Here is a 24,116-nt window from a genome sequence, read left to right as displayed (position 1 = left end):
CCCCTAGTGCCTCTTTCCTATGTCCTTAGTGCCCCCAGTGACTCCTTCCTGTGTCCTTAGTGCCCCTTCCTATGTCCTTAATTTCCCCTAGTGCCTCTTTCCTATGTCCTTAGTGCCCCCAGTGACTCCTTCCTGTGTCCTTAGTGCCCCTTCCTATATCCGTACTGCTCCCAGTGCCTCCTTCCCATGCCCTTTATGCCACAGTATCTCCTTCATAGGTCTTTAGTGCCCCTTCCTATGTTCTTAGTTTCCCCCAATACCTCCTTCCTGTGTCCTTAGTGCCCCCAGTTCCTCCTTCCTATGTCCTTATTGCCCCTTTCTATGTCCTTAGTGCCCCCAGTGCCTCCTTCTTATATCCTTAGTTCCCCTTCCTATGTCCTTAGTGCTCCCAGTGCCTCATTTCCCTGTCCTCAGTGCCCATTCCTATGTCCTTAGTGCCACTAGTGCATCCTTCCTATGTCCTTAATGCCTTCAGTGCCTCCTTCCTATGTTCTTAGTACCCCTTCTTATGTCCTTAGTACCCCCAGTGCCTCCTTCCCATGTCCTTAGTACCCCCAGTGCCTCCTTCCTATGTCCTTAGTACCCCTTCCTATGTGCTTAGTGCCCCCAGTGCCTCCTTCCTATCTTCTTAGTGTCCCTTCCTATGTCCTTAGTGACCCTTCCTATGTCCTTAGATCCCCTTCCAATGTCCTTAGTGCCCTCAGTGCCCCCTTCCTATGCCCTTTGTGCCCCTGTACCTCCTTCATAGGTCCTTAGTGCCCCTTCCTCTGTTCTTAGTTTCCCCCAGTGCCTCCTTTCTGTGTCCATAGTGCCCCCATTGCTTCCTTCCTATGTCCTCAGTGCCCCTTCCTATATCCTTAGTGCCCCCAGTGCCTCCTTCCCATGTCCTCAGTGCCCCTTCCTATGTCCTTAGTACCACTAGTACTTCCTTCCTGTCTTTAGTGCCCTCAGTGCCTCCTTCCTATCTTCTTAGTGCCCCTTCCTATGACCTTAGTGACCCTCCCTATGTCCTTAGAGCCCCTTCCTATGTCCTTAGTGCCCCCAAGGACCCCGTCCTATGTTTTTGTGCCCCCTGTGCCTCCTTCCCATATCCTTAGTGCCCTTTCTATATCCTTAGTGCCCCCAGTGCCTCCTTCCTATGTTCTTAGTGCCCCCGTTACTCCTTCCTATGTCCTAAATGCCCCTTCCTATGTCCTTAGTGACCCCAGTGCCTCCTTCCTATGTCCTTAGTGCCCCCAGTTCCTCCTTCCTATGTCCTTAGTGCCCCCAGTGCCTCCTTCCTGAGTCCTTATTGCCCCTTCCTATGTCCTTAGTGCCCCCAGTGCCTCCTTTCCATGTCTTTAGTGCCCCTTCCTTTGTCCTTAGGGCCCTCAGTGCCTCTTTCCAATATCCTTAGTGCCGCTTCTTATGTCCTTAGTACCCCAATGTCTCCTACCTATGTTCTTAGTGCCCCCAGTGCCTCTTTCCTATGTCCTTAGTGCCCCTTCCTCTGTCCTTAGGGCCCCCAGTGCCTCCTTCCTATGTCCTTAGTGCCCCTTCCTATTTCCTTAGTGCCCCTTCCTATGTCAATTATGCCCTCAGTGCCTCCTTCTAACGTTCTTAGTGCCCCTTCCTATGTTCTTAGTGCCCCCAGTGCCCAATTTCCATGTCCTTAGTGCCCCTTCCTATCTCCTTAGTGCCCCCAGTGCCTCCTTCCCATTTCCTTAGTGCCCTTTCCTATGTCCTTAGTGCCCCCAGTGCCTCCTTCCTATCTTCTTAGTGCCCCATTCCTCCTTCCTATGTCCTTAGTGCCCCTTCCTAAGTCCTTAGTGCCCCCAGTTCCTCCTTCCTATGTCTTTAGTGCCACTTCCTATGTCCTTAGTGCCCCAGTGCCTCCTTCCTATGTCCTTAGTGTCCCTAGTGCCTCCTTTCCATATCCTTAGTGTCCCCTCCTTTGTACGTAGGGCCACCAGTGCCTCTTTCCAATGTCCTTAATACTGCTTATTATGTCCTTAGTGCCCCAGTGCCTCCTTCCTATGTCCTTAGTGTCCCTAGTGCCTCCTTTCCATGTCCTTAGTGCCCCTTCCTATGTCCTTAGTTTCCCCCATTGCTTCCATCCTGTGTCTTTAGTGCCCCATTGCCTCCTTCCTATGTCCTTAGTGCCCGTTCGTATGTCCTTAATTTCCCCCAGTGCTTCCTTCCTACGTCCTTAATGCCCCCAGTGCCTCCTTCCTGTTTCCATAGTGCCCCTTCCTATGTCCTTAGTGCCCCCAGTGCCTCCTTTCCATGTCCTTAGTGCCCCTTCCTATGTCCTTAGTGCCCACAGTGCCTCCTTCCCATGTCCTTAGTGCACCAGTACCTCCTTCATATGTCCTTAGTGCCCCTTCCTATGTTCTTTGTTTCCCCCAGTGCCTCCTTCCTATGTCCTTAGTGCCCCCATTGCCTCCTTCCTATGTCCTTAGTGCTCCTTCCTATGTCCTTATTGCCCCCAGTGGCTACTTCCCATGTCCTCAGTGCCCCTTCCTATGTCCTTAGTACCACTAGTACTTCCTTCCTGTCTTTAGTGCCCTCAGTGCCTCCTTCCTATCTTCTTAGTGCCCCTTCCTATGACCTTAGTGACCCTCCCTATGTCCTTAGAGCCCCTTCCTATGTCCTTAGTGCCCCCAAGGACCCCGTCCTATGTTTTTGTGCCCCCTGTGCCTCCTTCCCATATCCTTAGTGCCCTTTCTATATCCTTAGTGCCCCCAGTGCCTCCTTCCTATGTTCTTAGTGCCCCCGTTACTCCTTCCTATGTCCTAAATGCCCCTTCCTATGTCCTTAGTGACCCCAGTGCCTCCTTCCTATGTCCTTAGTGCCCCCAGTTCCTCCTTCCTATGTCCTTAGTGCCCCCAGTGCCTCCTTCCTGAGTCCTTATTGCCCCTTCCTATGTCCTTAGTGCCCCCAGTGCCTCCTTTCCATGTCTTTAGTGCCCCTTCCTTTGTCCTTAGGGCCCTCAGTGCCTCTTTCCAATATCCTTAGTGCCGCTTCTTATGTCCTTAGTACCCCAATGTCTCCTTCCTATGTTCTTAGTGCCCCCAGTGCCTCTTTCCTATGTCCTTAGTGCCCCTTCCTCTGTCCTTAGGGCCCCCAGTGCCTCCTTCCTATGTCCTTAGTGCCCCTTCCTATGTCCTTAGTGCCCCTTCCTATGTCAATTATGCCCTCAGTGCCTCCTTCTAACGTTCTTAGTGCCCCTTCCTATGTTCTTAGTGCCCCCAGTGCCCAATTTCCATGTCCTTAGTGCCCCTTCCTATCTCCTTAGTGCCCCCAGTGCCTCCTTCCCATTTCCTTAGTGCCCTTTCCTATGTCCTTAGTGCCCCCAGTGCCTCCTTCCTATCTTCTTAGTGCCCCATTCCTCCTTCCTATGTCCTTAGTGCCCCTTCCTAAGTCCTTAGTGCCCCCAGTTCCTCCTTCCTATGTCTTTAGTGCCACTTCCTATGTCCTTAGTGCCCCAGTGCCTCCTTCCTATGTCCTTAGTGTCCCTAGTGCCTCCTTTCCATATCCTTAGTGTCCCCTCCTTTGTACGTAGGGCCACCAGTGCCTCTTTCCAATGTCCTTAATACTGCTTATTATGTCCTTAGTGCCCCAGTGCCTCCTTCCTATGTCCTTAGTATCCCTAGTGCCTCCTTTCCATGTCCTTAGTGCCCCTTCCTATGTCCTTAGTTTCCCCCATTGCTTCCATCCTGTGTCTTTAGTGCCCCATTGCCTCCTTCCTATGTCCTTAGTGCCCGTTCGTATGTCCTTAATTTCCCCCAGTGCTTCCTTCCTACGTCCTTAATGCCCCCAGTGCCTCCTTCCTGTTTCCATAGTGCCCCTTCCTATGTCCTTAGTGCCCCCAGTGCCTCCTTTCCATGTCCTTAGTGCCCCTTCCTATGTCCTTAGTGCCCACAGTGCCTCCTTCCCATGTCCTTAGTGCACCAGTACCTCCTTCATATGTCCTTAGTGCCCCTTCCTATGTTCTTTGTTTCCCCCAGTGCCTCCTTCCTATGTCCTTAGTGCCCCCATTGCCTCCTTCCTATGTCCTTAGTGCTCCTTCCTATGTCCTTTGTGCCCTCAGTGCCTTCTTCCCATGTCCTCAGTGCCCCTTCCTATGTTCTTAGTGCCACTAGGGCCTCCTTCCTATGTCGTTTGTGCTCTCAGTGCCTCCTTCCTATGTTCTTAGTGCCCCTTCTTATATCCTAAGTGCCCCCAGTGCCTCCTTTCCTTGTCCTTAGTGCCCACAGTGCCTCTTTCCTGCCCCTAACCCCTGCTTCCCCCCAGCTATTTTAAGCTCTGTAAGCCCCCCCTTAAACCTTACTTGGTGGTCTAGTGGGTTTTCGGGGCAGGAGCGATCTTCCTACACTCCTGCCCCATGCAGATTGCTCATAGGAAATGGCTGCCTTGAGCTCCCATCGTAGGCTCGAGAAACTACTGGAGCTCAAAGCAGCCATTTCCTATGAGTGTTTTCCACGGGGCAGGAGCGTGGGAAGATCGCTCCTGCCCTGAAAATCCACTAGACCACCAGGTATGGCTTAAGGGGGGGGGCTTACAGGGCTTAAAATTGCCCAAAAAATTTAAATGTTCTTTTGTTTAAAAATCATGAATAACCGAATCCGCGGATGCTGAAACCGTGAATTTGGAGGGGGAAGTGTATATGTTTTGTTACTTATACTTGTAATGAAGTACAAGATAACATTTGTTACTTTTATTGAAGAAATAATTTCACCAAATTTCACTATTTTTACCTGATACATGCAGTGAAGCAAGATGTAAATGACAATTCCTCTGTAAACCAAATTAAACAGCAAAAGCTGCTACAGAATTTTGCTACTGGAAACTTCATCATGCAAACAGTGGATCATTTTATCTTAAATTTTGCTGTTCAGCCTATAATAACATTGCATTTTGGTATTTTTTTCTTCCCCCCTCCCCCGTGTCTACCTTTAGATTTGTCGGCAGTGGCAGTGATTCACAAAGCAGCCCTGCCGATCCCAGTGCTTCTCTCCACTGCGGCCCAACCTCTCTGACAACTGCCTGTTTTCGCTGGGGCAGGCCAAAGTGGAGAGAGGCTCTGGGGTCGGCAGGGCCACTCTGTGAATTATTGCTGCCACCAACAAATCTAAAGGTAGACGCGGGAGAGATGGAAAAAAATGCCGATCAGGGAGGAGAGGATTAGATGCTGGCAATTGGAATGGCAGGTAGGTTGGCCAGAGGCAAGATGCCACTCCCTCAACAGTGCCTAATATTGGGCTCAGGGATAGTAGCGTACCAAGGGATGGGCAAGGGGAGGGAGTGGTCCACCCCAGGTGCAGCCCATCCCAGATGCAGCCCATAAGGGGGTGCTCCAAGGGCCAGTGTCATGATCTACTTCTGGCAGTGGCAGCATTCACAATTTGATGCTATGCCGGCATCAGGCCTTCCTCTCTGCTGGGTCCCGCCTGACAGAGAGGAAGACCTGAAGCCAGTAAAAGCCACATGTTGTAAAGGCTGTGCTGCTAATAGAGGGGGGGGGGGTGACAAAGAGAGAGAGGGAATGAGCATGGGCATTGGACGCCAGCGCACTCATAAAGCTGCAGTTGCCAATTAAGCTGCTAGCTTTCACTCAAGGTGTGCAAAATAACAAAAACATGGAAATAACGCATAACGCAAGTTTTACCAAAATATAAGTATTTATTTATTGCTTTTATTTTTCCATCATAGAACTCAAAAGACCAGTTGCGTTAACGGGAGGTTGCTATAGTTGCCAAAATGCTGGCCTTCTGATAACGAACTCAACTCAATACTTCGAAGCTCCCCATTATATACCTTTAGTCTAGTGTGACATCATTGGCCGTGGGCCAATCCAAATGACAGAGGTGGTGCAAAGAAAATTCCTTTACATGTTTAAAAGTTTCAGAAATCATATTTGTTTTGTTTACATTCATTTCTGAATATACATTAACATTTTATTACATATTCAATATTCTTTTTGTCCTTAAAACTTATTTCAGACAGCCTGTCTAGTATCAGGCAAGTTGCTGAAATGTTCTCAGCCTTATCCTGGAGGAGGGGTACTCCCTCCTCCTGCTTTGAACAACTAACAGTTTCATGTTACACCTAAAAAATGCTGAAACTGGTCAGCCTTAGAGGAAAAGGAGGGCTGTTTCCCCCATTTCTATGCTAGAGACTGCTACAGTTTCTGACTAATTATTTCCAGATGTTGTGTTCAGGCTTCCTTTAAATTTCTTTAGGTTGCAAATATATATAATATGTTTTTTCAAAACCAATTCTTTTGTTCAATACACATCCATACACATATCACACATTCAGGGGCCCCAAACATTCATTCAGACCATGTATTTCATTCATATTTAATGCATGTTATATCTCAGTTTAGAATATGAAATCTAATATACTTTTCCTAACCAGCCTAAGGCACATCTGGTATCAATTAGAACCACGACGCTAGAAGCAGGAAAACTAAACAAAAGGGACACAGGCCGAACACAAAATGGAGTAAAACCAGACAGAAGATACAGAAAGACAGAGAACAAAATGGAGTCCATGTATATCCTGATTTCCTCCATGATCTAGCTTAATAGCAAAGTACATAAAAAGAATATTATTATACTTTTCCTTAATATTAATCTGTAGTGTGTTTTTCTGGCCTTGGCTACATCCATATTCAGATTTTTATTCACCAATTTTTCATATGCTTCTATTAGGTGTGGCCTTAACTAACACATATGCTTGTATCTAACTAGAGTTACCCAGAATCATACGAAAAACCAGCGTGTTTGTAGAAAAACTTCACAAAATACTGCACTATCATGTCCTGACGTCCATTCCATTACCGTCCTATAGACATCACCCCCTACTGGCCATGAGCCACTACTCCTCAGGAAGGAGAGGGGAGGGGGAGAGAAATTCTGCACCCAATTAGGGAGAGAGAGGGAGGGAAGGAGAAGGAAGATCAGAGTAGGGAGAGAAGAGAAAAGTGAGATGCCAAACAATGAGGGAGGGAGGGAAAGGAAGAAAAGACAAAAAGGAGATACCAGACCATAGAGGAGGAAGGAGAGATACCAGGGTATGGGGGGAGGGAAGGGAAAGAGACAGCGATGCCAGACCAAGGAAAATGAAGGAGAGGAGATGGCAGATTATGGAAGGGAAGGGAGAGATGGAAGCAGTGGCATAGTAAAAGTGGTGCGGGGGGGCACTCTGGGTACGGTCTTCCTTGGGGAGCTGCCACCCCTCCTGCTCTTAGCCCCTGCTGTGTGCATGCCCTTTCCCTTCCCCCAAACCTTTTATCTTCAGCATGAGCAGCCATGAACTTGTTGCTCACATCGGCTTCGGTGCTCTCTCTGACATCACTTCTGGGACCCGCTCCTAGAAAGTGACATCAGAGAGAGCGCTGAAGCCAAGTTTCCAAGTTTATTATATAGTTTGATTAATCACCTAATCTACATTCTAGGCGATATACAAAATAGTACGAATATTTAAAAACATAGGTAAATAATTACATAGACAAACAATATTTCAAAAACGAACAACACCCAAACAAAAAAAAAAAAATAGAGAAACAATAGGAAAATTCTTTAAAGGTTACAATCTGTATCAAGTTCAATATATAAAGGTAACGACATTAGGAGGGAAGACAAACATAAAAAGAAGGAAATATAAGATAAAGAGGGATTGAAGAATCATTTATTCACTAAAAACATCATTAAAAAGGAAACTTTTAAGCTTAGTCTTGAATTTGAGCCAATGTGAGCAGCCAGTTCATGGCTGCTCATGCCAAAATTAAAAAGGTACAGGGAAGAGGCACACACACAGCATGGGGTGTGGGGAAGAGGGTGGGAGAGGGGCGCCGCTCACCCCTGCTATGCCACTGGAAGGGAGAGGAGAGAGACGCAACGGCATGTGGGGAGGGAAGAGAAGGAGATAAAGATGCCAGATTGTGTGGTGGAATGGGAAGGAAGGAAGGAAATGAGAAGAGAGTGATACCAGAGTATAGGGGAGGGGGTGGAGACAGAGAGAGAAAAATGGAGAGTGTGCAAAGCTGAAATGAATCCTGTACAAAGGAGAGAAGGGGCACAGGATAGACAGTTTATGGAAGGGGCACAGAGAGAGGGAAGATGCCATATGGAAAAGAGAATGAGGCCAGGCAGTGGATGGAAGTGGCAGAGAAAGGACAGTTGCCATATGAAAAGAAGAGAGCAAAGAGAAGATTAAAGCAGAAACAACACATGGTAGAAAAAAGATTTTTTTTTTGCTTTAGAATAAAGTAGTATTGTAGCTGTATTGATAAAAGTTTATAAATAGGAAATGGAAATAAGGCATCTATAATAATAAAACCCTAAGCGCACATGCGCACTCCTACTTACGTATTCCATTTTCTGTGATCAGTAGGTCAGGTAGTAGTGCGCATGCGCGCTTAGGGTTCTGTTTCTGTGTAAGCACACTCGCGGACCTCAAGGTGATGTTGTTCGGTCTGGCCTGCTCCCTGCTCCCTTAGTGCCTTGCCGTAGTGTATTTTTAAGTTCAAAGACGCAGCGGCAGCTCCTCTCACGATCCCCACCTGCGTCAGAAGTCCAACAGAGGCGGGGATCATGAGAGGAGCCGCGGCGGCAACTTTAAACTTACAAATAATTCTGCCAGAGTCGGCCAGACAGCAGGAGATGAAGGGCGAGGGTGTAGGGGATTCTTAGAGGGCTGGAGAAATGTAGTGGGGGAAGTTAAGGAGAGAGGGAGGGCCATGACAAAAACAGAGAGGGGTGGGAATTTGAATTAACATCGGGGAGGAGGCAAAGGGGATAAGTCCAGGAAATCAGAAATTTCAGGGTAGGAGGGAAAGAAGGAAGGAGAGGGTCCGATTAGTTCCTCGGCCTGGAAGAGTGACGTAGATAATAAGTGGCGTTGTATCGGGATTGGAAAGGGAAGGAGGAAGGCCTGGTTTGAGAATTGTGGAGGTGACGGGGAGGTACAAAGACCAAGATTATTCTTTCTCTAGGAAGGGGTGCTGCTGGACAGGAGGAGATAAAAGTAAGGGAGAAGGGCTGCTAGCACCCATTAATGTAACAGGCTAAAAAACTAGTTCTTTATATTGGATTAAACCCCCTTCCTCAGGTCAGGACAGGATACGACTAGTCCAATAAAATGTTGAATTTGTAAATTGATGATTGTTATATCTCAGTTTCTTCAAATTTACATCTGCTATCTTTTGCACAATATTAGAACATAAGAAAAGCCTTACTGGGTCAGACCAATGGTCCATCAAGCCCAGTAGCCTGTTCTCACGGTGGCCAATCCAGGTCACTAGTACCTGGCCAAAACCAAAGGAGTAACAATATTCCATGCAACCAATACAGGGCAAACAAAAAAATCTTTCACATACCACAGGGAAGTCCAAAGACCACAACTAGTTAATTAATAAGGACATTAAATATGTAATTAGTAAAAATGTAACTAGTGCAAACTTGATGATCTCACTGGATGTTCCTTCCTCCAGGTCATTGATATAAATATTAAAAAGGATCGGCCCAAGTACCGAGCCCTGGGGTACACCACTAGTCACTTTCTCCCAGTCGGAGAACTTCCCATTTATGCCCACTCTCTGCTTTCGGTTTTCCAGCCATTTGCCTATCCACCTTTGTATATCCCCCTCTATGCCATGGCTTTGTAGTTTCCTGAGAAGTCTTTCGTGTGGAACTTTGTCGAACGCTTTCTGGAAGTCCAAGTATATTATGTCCACCGGCTTCCCACTATCAATTTGCTCGTTCACGGTCTCAAAAAATTGGAGTAAATTCGTCAAACATGATTTCCCTTTCCTGAATCCATGTTGACTGGGTTTCATCAAGTCATGTGCGTCCAAGTGCCGGACTATGCTATCCTTGATCAGTGCTTCAACCATCTTGCCAGGGACAGACGTAAGACTCACAGGTCTATAGTTGCCCGGTTCCCCTCTCGATCCTTTTTTGAAAATTGGGGTGACGTTCGCTATCCTCCAGTCGTCCGGTATCTGTCCAGTTCTGATTGTCAGGTTTGCAAGTTTTTGCAATAACTCTCCGATTTCAACCTTCAATTCCTTTAAGACTCTCGGATGAATCCCATCCGGTCCAGGGGATTTGTCACTTTTAAGTTTGTCGATCTGATAGTATATCTGGTCTAAGTCCACTTCAACTGTGGTGAGGCTGTCTTCTATTTCTCCTGCAAACACTTTCTCCGCTTCAGGTATTGTTGAGGTGTCCTCCTTCGTAAAGACGGACGCAAAGAAGGAATTTAGTTTGTCTGCGATTTGTTTATCTTCCTTGATGTACCCTTTTCTTCCCTGGTCGTCCAGGGGTCCCACTGCCTCTTTTGCAGGTTTTTTCCCTTTCACGTATCTAAAGAAGGGCTTGAAGTTTTTGGCCTCCTGGGCTATTTTTTCCTCATATTCCTGTTTTGCATCCCTCACCGCCTTGTGACATTTCTTCTGATCATCTTTATGTTTGTTCCAGGCTTCGGTTGTCTTTATGCATTTCCATTTTTTTAAAGAGTCCTTCTTTTCTTTTATGGCTTCCTTCACCTGTATGGTAAGCCATGCCGGTTCTCTTTTGCTCTTTGTTCTCTGATCTTTGGAAATCCTCGGAATGTAGAGATCCCAGCATTTTTATTTAGATTACTTATCCCTTATTCTGCAAAAAGAACCTTACGATCAAGCGAACAAAATCTTTTATCTATTCCCTCCCTAAAAATCATTAATACAAGGAGACAATTTATCTTCTCCTGTACAGCACCGCAGACATGGAACGCCCTCCCTATGTTTTTACGGGAGGAGAAAGAGTTTGTAAAATTTAAAAACGAGTTAAAAACTTTCCTTTTTAGAGATGCATTTGCAGATTAATCTTTTAACTAATTGCTTGGCTTATTTTATTCCCCCTTAATGTCTTATTATCCTTTTGTATTTTCCTTTGATGTCTCCACTTTTCTTTACAAATTGTATTTCATCCCTCCTTACCTTGTGTTTAACATTGTAAATTTTTAGTACAATAAGTTTATTTATTAATTGTATGGACTGTTTTGTTACCCAACATATGTAACTTTTTAAGTGTACACCGCTTAGAAACTTGGTTTAAGCGGTTAATCAAGCCATTTAATAAACTTGAAACTTGAAACTTTCTTTCTCATTTTGTTCTTTGTTGTTTGAGAATCATATATAGTGATACCTTGGATTACGAGCATAATCCGTTCCAGCAGCATGCTCGTAATCCAAAATGCTCGTTTATCAAAGCAAAGTTCCCAATGAAAATAGTGGCAACAGCAACGATTCGTTCCAGAACCCGGGGTCTCTACCTGTCGGGTGCCGGGTGCTGCAGCGCCGCCTCCTCCGTCCACCTCCTCCGTCCGTCATCCGAAGAAGAACCCCACAGTGCTGCTTTGGGGGGGGGGGGATGCCTCTAATGTCCGGCAGCCGCCGGAGAACCCCGCAGTGCTGCTTTAGAGGGATGCCTCCTCTATTCACCGGCCAACCTTCCACGTCGGATGCCCCTCACGTGCTGGAGAGCCCCCACCCGAGCCCATGCAGCCAAGTGCCGCCCCACCCGCATGCCATGCACGACACGCACAACACCGATGATTGACGCGGTGCGCGTCACACGCAACACACAGGCAGGACTGCACCCGGCCGCGCAGGCCCAGACAGAGGTCCTCCAACCTGCAGAAGGCACCCGACGTGGAAGGCTGGCCGGAAGACAGAAGAGGAATCCCCCGAAGCGGCTGTAAGTGCTCGTTTATCAGGGCAGTGCTCAGTTTGCGAGTCAAAAGTTTGCTGAGTGTTTTGCTCGTCTTGCAAAACACTCGCAAACCGGGTTACTCACAAACTGAGGTTCCACTGTATCTCCTTTGTGTTTTTGCAGAAAAGCAGTTTATGTGGTGAGAAACATGGTTCTTTGAGTTTGTCTGGAAGGATCTATTGGTTTTCTTTAAACATGGGTGACCTGGGCCTAAAAGGAGTGGTGTGTGAGGCTCTGCTGTAATTTACTGTGCTACTGAAGCTACTACCCTATAAGATGCTGCTGCTATAGGCAGCTGGCCAGTCTTGTCTAATAGTTGGGGCAGTTCTTGCCCCACCTCTATTTTGGATGCTCGGGGGAGGGTGGACACCAGTTCATCCCTCACTTCAGGCAGCACATAATATAACATAACAACATATTTATAGACCGCATAACCATAAGTTCAATGCGGTTAACAAAAAGCTATGCTATGAAGATACAAATTACATTAGAAAAGAACGTGATAATCTAATAGATCAGGGATTTAGAAAAAAGTTTTTAGCAATTTTCTAAAGTGTTCATAAGAGCTGGACTTTGGTATCAGTGGACGAAAATCTTTATCATAGTAAGCTGCTTGGTATGAGAGTATATGCTCATGGTATTTCTTACTTTTGCAGCCCTTAACTGATGGAATCGTAAAGAGGGCATGTGATTTTCTGCTATTCTTATGTGACATTATAAGCAACCATAGAAACATAGAAGATGACGGCAGAAAAGGGCTATAGCTCATCAAGTCTGCCCACCCTACTGACCCTTCCTCTTAAGTCTATACCTAGTGACTATTTATTCAGATTGATTCACTTAGGGATCCCCTATAGGCATCCCATTTATTTTTAAAGTCCCATTTATTCTTAAAGTCCAACACGATGCAGGTCTCGATCATCCCATCAAGTCTGCTGACCCATCCTCTTAAGTCTATATCTAGCGACTGATGTTCCAGTTCAACCCTCGTAGGGATCTCACATAGGTATCCCATTTATTCTTAAAGTCCAGCACGCTGCTGGCCTCGATCACCTGCGCTGGAAGCTCATTCCAACGGTCAACCACTCTTTCTGTGAAGAAGTACTTCCTGATGTCGCCATGAAATTTCCCGCCCCTAAGTTTGAGCGGATGCCCTCTGGTGGCAGAGGGTCCCCTGAGAAAGAAGATATCATCTTCCACCTCGATACATCCTGTGATGTATTTAAATGTCTCAATCATGTCTCCCCTCTCCCTACGTTCTTCTAGAGTGTAGAGCTGTAGTTTATTTAGTCTCTCCTCGTATGAGAGACCTTTGAGCCCCGAGATCCTCCTGGTGGCCATCCGTTGAACCGACTCGATTCTAAGCACAACTTTACGGTAATGTGGCCTCCAGAATTGTACACAGTATTCCAGATGAGGTCTCACCATGGTTCTGTACAATGGCATTATGACTTCAGGCTTCTTGCTGACAAAGCTTCTATTGATACATCCTATCATCTGCCTTGCTTTAGATGAAGCCTTCTCCACTTGATTGACAGTTTTCATGTCTGCACTGATGATTACTCCTAGGTCTCATTCCGCCGAAGTACTAGTTAAAGTTTCTCCATTCAAGGTATAATTTCTGCATGGATTACCGCTACCGAGGTGCATAACCTTACATTTCCCAGCGTTGAAGCCCAGCTGCCAGGTCGAGGACCATCTTTCCAATGTAAGCAGGTCCTGTGCCATACTATCCTGTAAATTACATTCACTTACTATATTGCATAGTTTAGCGTCGTCGGCGAATAATGTTATTTTACCCTGAAGCCCCTGAGTCAGATCCCCTATGAATATGTTGAAAAGGAGTGGACCCAGGACTGAACCCTGCGGTACTCCGCTGGTCACCTCCAATGTTTTAGAGAGGGTACTGTTAACCATTACCCTTTGAAGTCTTCCACTTAGCCAATCATTGACCCAAGTAGTTAGTGTTTCTCCTAACCCCATCGATTTCATTTTGCTCAACAGCCTGCGGTGTGGGACGCTATCAAATGCTTTACTGAAATCCAGGTACACGATGTCCATAGACTCTCCCAAGTCTAGCTTCCTTGTCACCCAGTCAAAGAAGCTGATGAGATTGGATTGGCAGGACCTATCCAATCTCATCAGTTGAGTACTTTTGGATAAAGCTGTACTGCATGGAATGACTATTGTTATATTGTCGGCATAGCTAAACAACTTTATACTCAGGTTACTTAAAGAGTGGCCCAAATGACGATAGATATACATTGAAAAGTGGAGAACCGCGTGGGACTCTAATAGGATTTCCTTGAGTCGCAATAACTTTTTTTATTTTCACTTATGTAAACTTTTTTTAATGTATTCTTCACTGTACTTTTACTTAAGCATTAAAAAATTCATTTATTTTTACTTTTATTTAAGCACTTTGACCAAATACTTTGAACAACACTAGAGCATTATCACTGTGAGTTATGAAAAATATTTTTGAATCTGCCAAGAACTTGCAACCTGGACTAGCCCTGTCTGACTCAGCACAGCTTATCTTACCTTCATGTGCTTTTATGAGTCATTAGAATCTAAGAATAGCAGTCCTCATCTATGGTAGCAAGCCAAAACTATCTGCAACTTAGATGTTGTCTTTCTTTTGCAGGTACATTAGCAAGGTCAGAATTTGACAGAACAGCCTCAGAGGTTTCTGATGAAGACCTTTCACAGGACACTAGCCTTCTAGACCCAAGGGTAACTCACTTATTCAAAATATATGGTGGCAGAATGCTAAATTACCATAAAAGTAGTACAGTATAGAAACTTTGCACTGTACTTTGCTTGTATGAGGGGAATCAATAGATAAGGATGGCAATATTTATTGAGATGGCCATTGCATAAATATATCCATATAAGTTATATAGTTTTCTTGATACATATTTTCAGTTAATTTATCCATATACATTTAATCATAAGCGTCGGAACGGATGGGGTGCCACAGGGGCCATGGCTTCCCCAAAAATTCCTCATCCTGTGGGTGATCCTTTGGGGGGAAAAAAAACAAAACACTTCTTGCAAGGCTGGGAGTGGCACCTTGCTACTGGCCAGTGTGCATGTGCTCCTTCGTCGGCATCTATCCCTCCCCCTGCTTGCTCTCCCGCCATGTTTCTATGTTTAACTTCTTAGAAAAGCACTCTACCGCCCTGCCGCTGGCCCCTGCATCTTCTCTCCACTGTGGCCTACCCTCTCTGACAACTTCCTGTTTCCACTAGGGCAGGCCGCAGTGGAGAGGAGATGCCAGGGCTAGCGCCAGGAAGACACAGTGCAGTGCTTTTCTAAGAAGTTAAAGGTAGACTTGCAGCAGGCAGGAGGGATGAAGAGAGAGAAGTAGATGCCTGCAGGGGCGTGGCAGAGTGATAACCAGCAGGCACGCTGGCCGGTATCTAGGTGTAGAAGGAGGGAGCATTTGGGACTGGGGGAAGAGAGAGATGTTGAACTCAGATGAGGGAAGGAGGGAGAGATGTGAGGAATGCAGTAAGGGAGGGAGGGAATGATGTCAGATGTGTGAGGGACAGGAAGAGATGGATTTGGGGACGGCAGAGGGGGTAGAAGGAGGGCAGGGAGAAGTGGCAGAGGGGGGCAAAAGAGGGACAATGAAAGATGGATTTGGAGAAGGACAGAGGGAGTAAGAGAGGGAGAGATGGGCATGAGGGAAGGCAGGGGGGAAGGGAGAAATGGATGTGGAAGGGGCAAAATAGGGAGAGAAAGAGAGAGAGATTTGATGGAGGGGCAACATGGGGAAAGGGAAAGAGATTTAGGGAAGAGGACAGTGGGGAGGGAGAGATGGACAACTCGGGGAAAGCAGAGAAGGAAGAGAAGACATGACTAGAAGGCTGGGAGAGGTGAGAGATGTCATACTTGGGAGAAGAGAGTGGAAGGGCAGAAAGGAGAGATGTTGGGCTTCTTGGAGGGAGAGAGAAAGAAAGAGAGGAAGGAAATGCTGGGTTACAAGGGTGGAGTAAACAACAAGGAGGGGGGAGATACTAGAAGTGGTGGATCCATGTGAGAGATGAGTGAGCAGAATGAGTATACAAGGGTATAAATGTGGTAATGGGAAGCAGATAAAAGAGAATAGGGAGATGAAAAATGTGAAAGCTAGGGGATGAGAGAAGGAGATCATGTTTCTGTCTTGTCTGTTTAGATTGTAAGCTCTTTCGAGCAGGGACTGTCTTTTTTGTACAGTATTGCATATGTCTGGTAGTGCTATTGAAATAATACTAATTGTAATAATAGAGATAGAAAGTTGTTTAGATAAAAAGTGAAAAGGTATAAAGCAATGTTCTCTCTAAGCTGCATGGCCGCAAACCTTCTGGTAGCTGGCCGCACAGCCAGCACACCAGGACCTCTGGCCATATTCTGCTGCTGCTGCTGCTGCCTGTGGCTTTGTGAAGAAAGAAGTGCAGCTGGAAAGAAAGAGGAGAGCTATTTGGATGTTTAGAACACAGGTACACACTCTTGGAAGGGGGCATGAACTTGGGTCACAGGAGGGAGGAAGAGGGGCATGTTGGAACACGGGAAGGAGGATCATATTGAGACAAGGAAGGAAGGGAGCGTGAACTTGGGACAAATGGAGAGGGCATGAATTTGGGACACAGAATGGAGAGAGGGGATGTGTTATGACACAGAAGCGAGAGACGGGGCACAAACTTGGGACAAAAACTGGAAAGGAAGAGGGAGCACTAACTTGGGACACAGAAGGGAGGGAGGGGGCATGAACTTGGGACATAGGATGGAAGGATGATGGAAAGAGATGCTGAGGTGGGGGAGGGAATAGAAAGGGAGAATTGTTAAGCATGGGTACAAGTGAGAGGGAAAGAGATGGTGTACATGTGGAAAGGAAGAAAAAGGAGAATTATTGGACATGGTGATGGGAGAGGAGTGAGGTAGAGAGAGATAAGAGGGAGAAATGTTGGATGTGGTGGAGAGGAAACAGTGGAACAGATGGAAATGGAAACAAGAGGGAGGAATGTTAGATGTGGTGGTGGAGGGGCTGGAGGAAGAGATGTGGCATGGAACTGGAGAGGTGTGACAGAAGCAGAAATGTTGGACATGGGGTTGGTGGGCAGGGGTGAAAGATTTTGCACACAGTGCAGAGGATAAGAGAAAGAAATATTGGTTGTGACAGTAGAGGGGGTGGGAGAGAGGCACCCTGGACCCTCTCTCTCTTTCCCTACTCTCTTTGCAGCAAGGGAGAGAATGAGAGAGAAAGATGGTGGACATTGAGAGAGAGGAAGACGTTGCACATGGGGGTGGAGGAGAGAGGAAGAAATGCTGTGCAGTGGTGGAGAGGGGAAAAAGAGTGCACTTTGTGTAGTTTAATTTTGTGGTTACTATTGTGGATTAATAAGATTATATTGTGTGTATATGAAAAATGAATGGAAGAAATGGCATTTACAATTAGTACTATTATTATGGGGGTGAGGTCTGGGGAGGAGCTTGGGCAGGTCTGGGGTAGGGTCTAGGACGAAGCTTTTTGCCCCCCCCCTCTCTCCCCCAAACAAAAAAGTGTTCTGCTGCCTATGCATTTAACCACTTAGGTTAACAACGACAGTAGAAACATCACCAAAATTCCCTATGTTATTATAGGTTGCAAAAAAACAAAACAAAAAAAACAACAGGTAGGAAAAACATGGCATATTGTGTTTTTCCTGCCTTTATGCAATCTTACTAAGGCGAGCTAATAGCAACCTTAGTCATATCAGCCACCACCGAAATCCTTAACCAATATCCCCCACATGATTCATTTCCTCCTCCTTTTCTTGTAGCCAGCCCTACCAATGATTCAGGGCCTCCTTCTGACTACACCACCCACCCTCTGTAGCCTGACTTACCTGAATAATCCTGATGGTCTAGTGGAATCCATTAAGGATGGAGCAATGCCTATTTGTTTCTTTTAATGGATATACCAAATCCAATATGACAGCCACGACCTTTTAGCAACAGGTCACAGCTGCCATATTGGATTTAATATGTCCATTTATTAGAGGCCGCTGTAGTAACATAAAACTATAGCGAAAGGCTATGGTGAAATGTCATGGCTGCCATATTAAATTTGATGCTTTTTATTTGGGGGCAGGGAGTTTTAAAACTCTCTTCTTGCTCCATTCCCTAATCTTTTTAACATGTTCTGCATTTCATTTCTCTACACCCCCCAGCAAACTCCAGTGCCCTTTTCCCTAGCCAGTTGCTGTTCAATGTAGTTTAGCTCACCTATTTCTTCACTACTTCCCACTTCTTACTCTTCTCTACAATTGAGAGTTTCTTTAAACACCCCCCTCCTCCCTTTGTATATAAAGTGGCTGCCTAGTCAATGTCTGGTGGGATATAGGGGATACAAAGAATTTTATCTGAGTATCAGAGCCAGGATCAGGATTTTCTTGAGAGGTCAGGTACGCTTAGCATCAAATTTATAATCTTTTGGGAATAAAATAGCCCACACCAGATCTTATCTTGAATCAAACACATTTTTTACTAGTGCTTTCAATGAATGAAAATTCCAAACAGCTCTTCAATAATGGCTATTTACACAGTTGTCCTCCTTCTCTCCAGCAGAGAAATACTTTTAAACAATGATATATTAATGTTCTTTAGTTACAGATATTATCAGATATATTCCATGCATTAAGAAAGGAGAAAAAAAGGCCAAATGACAGCCGACATGTTTAACAAATGAGGTTAAGGAAGCTATTAGAGCTAAATGAAATCCTTCAGAATATGGAAGAAGGATCCAGCATAAGGAATGGCAAGTTAAATACAAAGGCAGAGAGAATGTGAAGGGAAGAAAATGTCCATATTCGAACCCGCAAAACATCCATCTTTTGTTTCAAAAGTGGCCTAACTAGACATTTTGTCCAGGTAGATGTCTAATTTTTTTTTTTTTTTTTTTTTTTTTGCCAATATCAAAACAAAAACGTCTAAATTAAAAATGTCCAAAACAATCCATTTATATATAGGAGGGACCAGCATTTTTAATGGACTGGCCACACAGATATACCAGCAGATCAGCAGGGCACCCTAGGGGTCACTGTTGTGAACTTCACATTAAGGGTGCCAGATATACATCTCTCTATAACTCCCGTATATTATATGGTGAGCCCTCCAAAACTCCCCTACTTGGCTACCACCTGAACAGCCCTTATGCCTGCAGGTATCACCTATATGGCAGTACAGTGGGGTTTTGGTGAGATTTGATGGGCTCACACTTTCCACCACAAGTGAATGGAGGGATAGGGATTGAGACTTGTATACCACCTTTTATTTGTAGTTTTACAACCACACTCAAAACATTTACATACAGGTACTTTAAGCATTTTTCCCTATCTGTCTCAGTGGGCTCACCATAGGTGCCAGCTCTGCAGGTGCTGTGGATGCCCGAATACCCCCAATATTTATGGGACCTCATGTGACCTCCCTCCCTTCCCCTCATCCAGGGCCAGTATTGGGGGGGGGGCAAACAGGACCATTTTTCCTGTAAGCTGGCTTGTTTCTTCCCTTGTATCCGCCCTGTTCCGACGCTGCCTTCACTTTTGGTCTTCTTGCTGACAAAAAACATTTTTGTTGCAGGGGACCGTTGGCCATGGGAGTGACTGTGAATTATTGCTTGTGGCCTCCCTCCATGCTTTCCTTCAACCATGATATGTCCTCAATGATGCAACTTCCTGTTTCTGCCGATGGCTGTTTCGGACAATGGCCGAAAGAAAGCAGAGGGAGGCTACAGGCAACACTTCAGTCACTACCACAGCTTGCGATCCCCTGCAACAAAAATGTTTTTTTGTTAGCAAGAAGACAAAGGTAAGGGCAACATTGGAATGGAGTGGATTGGAGAGAGAGGACATACCAGGCAGAGGAAAACCTCTGGACTTGCTCTTTTTTTTTTTTTAGTAGAACGGGGAAAGGGGTTTAGAGAAGGGGTTTAAACTCAACCCAGACAAAACTAAATTCATCCTCTTCGAAAATGACAAAATCCAAACCTCAGCCAATTTAGAACTCAACTCAATCAACTATCCCATCCAAATCACCATAAAACTACTAGGAATGACCATAGACAGATGCTGTACCATGCAACTGCAAATAAACAAAACAATCCAGAAATCCTTCGCAATCATGAGAAATCTGAGACAAGTCCGGAAATTCTTTGAAAGAAATCAATTCCATCTTTTGGTACAATCCCTAATCCTAGGACTGCTAGACTACTGCAACATCCTTTTCATCCCATGCCCTGCTACTATGATCAAACAACTTCAAACAATCCAAAATACAGCCTTGAGACTCATCTACTCATTGAGAAAATATGACCACATCACAGAAGTCTACATCAACTCACATTGGCTACCAATCCAAGAAAGAATACAATTCTTATTCTACTGCATGCTATTTAAATCCCTAAATAGAGACAGTCCTTCTTACCTGAACAACCGCCTCAACCAAGCATCCACACTCAGACACAGAAAAGCGCACTCCCCATTCATACCTCCTCCGATCAAAGAAGTAAAAAGATCAAAACTTCATGACGGCCTCCTAGCCACTCAAACCGCAAAACTGGATACCCGGATCTCCAACCTGCTGATGACCACATCAGACTACAAGACATTCAGAAAAGAAATAAAAACTATACTTTTTAAGAAATTCCTAAATCAGCCCTAACTTCACGTACTATTAACAACGCCAAAATAGACAAAATATCTACCCTCATTACACCAGCAATAACAACTATGCTACCAATGTAACCTCCATTTACACACTTCCTGTAAACTGTATTAATCCTTGCCCCGAAAATGTCTATTTACCACTCTAATTTATCATCGGTTCCTCCATTGTAATAAATCTTTTGTAAGCTGCCTTGAACCGCAAGGTAATGGCGGAATAGAAATCCCTAATGTAATGTAATGTAATGTAAAGTGCCAGGCTGGGGGTAGCTAAGGAGAAGGGGAAAAACTTATGGGGCCAGAAACAGGATAGAGAAAGATTATGGGCAATGGTCTGGTGGAACAGAAGAGAAAGGGAGAAAAGGTGTATGAGGGGTGGTGTGGAGGAAGGGAGAACTTGAAGGGAGGACAGTAGGGAAGAGAAAGGGAAAGACAATGAAACTGCTGGTGGTGCCGAGGGAGAGAGAGAGAGATGGGATGGGGTTGGTGTACAGAAAGGGAGAGATGGTAGGCCTGAGGGGAGGAAAGGAGGGAGAGAAGTTGGGAAAAGAAAGGAAGAGAAGTTGGACCTGGGAATGGAAGGAAGGTAGCGAGGGAGAAATAGATCTGGGGGTGTAAGGGAGAGAGAGATGCAGCATCTCTCTTTTCATTCCATCCCACAGTTTAGCATTAAGGGTCAGAAGAACAACAACAGAAAAGAGAGGGAGAAATGTTGGGACCTTGTGGAGAGAGGAGGGCAGGAGGGAAGAGTAGTAGGATAAGAAAATGCAAGTTGATGGAGAGAAAGGGACAGAGATATAGCTTGACAAGAATGGAGAGAAGGAGGGGGATTCTGGAAGTGGTGAGCCGTATGGAAGAGGTCAAAAGGGGGATGACAAGAAGATGAGTAAGTGAGTACAGTGCTGGGAAGCTGGTAAAGGAGTGAGATGGGAAATGAGAGAGCTAGGGGCTGAGAGGAGATGAAAAACTGATAGGTAGCTGAAAATTTAAAGAGGAGGAGAAGGGTGAGGAAAGAAAAAGAGGGCGAGGAAAGCTGAAAAGAAAAAAAATCAATATGTTGGAGACAAGCAAAGTGAGAAAAGAGGAGAGGAGAGAAAAATAGACAGCAAACACTGGAAAGAAGATAGACAAAAAGCAGAAAGAGAAACTGGGACCAAGGTGATGGAAAAACAACAAGGTAGAAAAAAGTATTTTATTTAGAATGTATTAACTGGAATATAGAAACGTAGAAACATAGAAACATGATGGCAGATAAAGGCCAAATGGCCCATCCAGTCTGTCCATCCGCAGTAACCATTATCTCTTTCTCTAACTGAGAGATCCCATGTGCCTATCACAGGCCCTCTTTTCAGACACAGCCTCTGTCTCCACCACCTCTTCCGGGAGACTGTTCCAAACATCTACCACCCTTTCTGTAAAATAGTATTTCCTTAGATTACTCCTTAGCCTATCACCTCTTAACTTCATCCTATACCCTCTCATTGCAGAGTTTCCTTTCAAATGAAAGAGACTCAACTCATGCGCATTTACATTATTTAGATATTTAAACGTCTCTATCATATCTCCCCTCTCCCACCTTTCCTCCAAAGTTTATAGATTGAGATCTTTAAGTCTGTCCCTATACGCTTTATGATGAAGACCACAAACCATTTTAGTAGCCTTTCTCTGGACTGACTCCAGCCTTTTTATATCTTTTTGAAGGTGCGGCATCCAGAATTGTACACAATATTCTAAATGAGGTCTCACCAAAGTCTTATACAGGAGCATCAATACCTCCTTTTTTCTACTAGCCATACCTCTCACTATGCATCTTAGTCTATGTACACGCTGGTTTGGCGATTTGGGGGGGTCCTCAAAAGGGGTTTTTGGGTGGTTTCCCTGCATGCCATAGCCCCCCCCCCCCCCACACACACACACACCTGTAAAATTGCAAAATCGCTGTTTTCCCATGTTCCTTGGCGTTTTAGGGCAAAATCGGCACCTGCAGTTGCCTTGGATTTTCTTCAAAACTTTTTAAAGCATATTCTTTGACCTTAGGAGCTTCGTTTTCGCTCCAAACTTCACAAATGGCTTCCTCAGGACAGGATGGCATGGATTCTTGCCATAATTGTGGCAGATGGCTACCAGATTCACAGCCATAAGAACATAAGCATTGCCTCTGCCGGGTCAGACCAGGGGTCCATCATGCCCAGCAGTCCGCTCCCGCGATGGCCCCCCAGGTCCATGACCTGTAAGTGTTCTCTACCTAACCTAAAACATCCATACCCTGTTCGCTTAATGTCCTGTAAGGTAAACCTCTATTTGTACCCTGTTATCCCCTTCGCTTCCAGGAAGTCATCCAGTCCCTTTTTGAACCCCAGAATTGTACTCTGTCTTATCACCTCTCCGGGAAGCACGTTCCAGGTGTCTACCACCCGTTGAGTGAAGAAGAACTTCCTTGCATTCGTCATGAATCTGTCTCCTCTCAGTTTTTCTGAATGACCTCTTGTTTTTGTTGTCCCCGCTAGTCTAAAGCATCTGTCCCTCTCCACCTTCTCTATGCCTTTCATGATTTTATAAGTCTCTATCATGTCCCCTCTCAGTCTCCGCTTTTCCAGGGTAAAGAGCCCCAGCTTGTCCAACCGTTCGGCATATGAAAGATTCTCCATGCCCTTTATCATCTTCGTTGCTCTCCTCTGGACCCTCTCGAGTATTGCCATGTCCTTCTTGAGGTATGGCGACCAGTATTGGACGCAGTATTCCAGATGTGGGCGCACCATTTCTCGATACAGTAGCAGGATTACTTCTTTCGTTCTGGTAGTGATGTCCTTTTTTGATAATGCCCAACATTCTGCTCGCTTTCTTTGAGGCCGCTGCACATTGCACCGTCAGCTTCATTGTGTTATCCACCAATACCCCCAGATCTTTTTCTTGGTTGCCTTCCCCCAGTACCCTCCCTCCCATCGTATAGCTGTACATGGAGTTCCCCTTCCCTATGTGCAAGACCTTACATTTCTCCACATTGAAGCTCATCTGCCATCTTTTTGCCCACTCACTCAGTTTGTTCAGGTCGCTCTGCAGTTCTTTGTATTCCTCAACAGTTCTAACCCTGCTGGAGAGTTTTGTGTCATCCGCGAACTTGATAACTTCGCACTTCGTCCCCGTTTCCAGATCATTAATAAATATATTGAACAGCAGCAGTCCCAGCATTGACCCTTGCGGAACACCACTTGTGACCCCTATCCAGTCAGAGTAGTGCCCCTTTACTCCTACCCTCTGCTTCCTGTCCGCCAGCCAATTTTTGATCCATCTGTGCATGTCCCCTTCCACCCCATGACTCCACAGTTTCTTCAGTAGGCGTTCATGGGGTACCTTGTCAAAGGCTTTTTGGAAATCTAGATATACGATGTCTATGGGGTCACCTTGGTCCAATTGTTTACTTATCCCCTCAAAGAAATGCAGTAGATTCATCTGGCATGATCGTCCTTTCCAGAAACCATGCTGGCTTGTTCTCATCAGATTATTTTTTTCTATATGCTCATTGATATCTTCCCTGATCAGTAATTCGGCCATCTTACCCGGAACTGAGGTTAAGCTTATCGGTCTGTAGTTCCCCGGGTCGCCTCTCGATCCTTTTTTGAAGATCGGTGTGACATTTGCTATCTTCCAGTCCTCCGGGATTACCTCTGTTCTCAAGGATAGGTTG

At 45.5% G+C, this 24,116-nt stretch overlaps 1 protein-coding gene across 2 annotated transcripts in view; it reads left to right on the top strand.

The window, feature by feature from the left end:
- The window catches only part of AGRP (agouti related neuropeptide), a 336,158-nt gene that overhangs the window by 112,272 nt on the left and 199,770 nt on the right, over positions 1 to 24,116 (top strand). For both annotated transcript variants that reach the window (XM_033942770.1, XM_033942769.1), the window contains exon 3: positions 14,392 to 14,480. In XM_033942770.1, the coding sequence (XP_033798661.1) occupies positions 14,392 to 14,480 (89 nt within the window). The remainder of the gene's footprint in view (positions 1 to 14,391; positions 14,481 to 24,116) is intronic.

The sequence above is a fragment of the Geotrypetes seraphini genome, chromosome 4 (assembly GCF_902459505.1).
Source record: "Geotrypetes seraphini chromosome 4, aGeoSer1.1, whole genome shotgun sequence".
Taxonomy (NCBI): Eukaryota; Metazoa; Chordata; class Amphibia; order Gymnophiona; family Dermophiidae; genus Geotrypetes; species Geotrypetes seraphini.
This window is presented reverse-complemented; position numbering and strand designations above follow the sequence as displayed.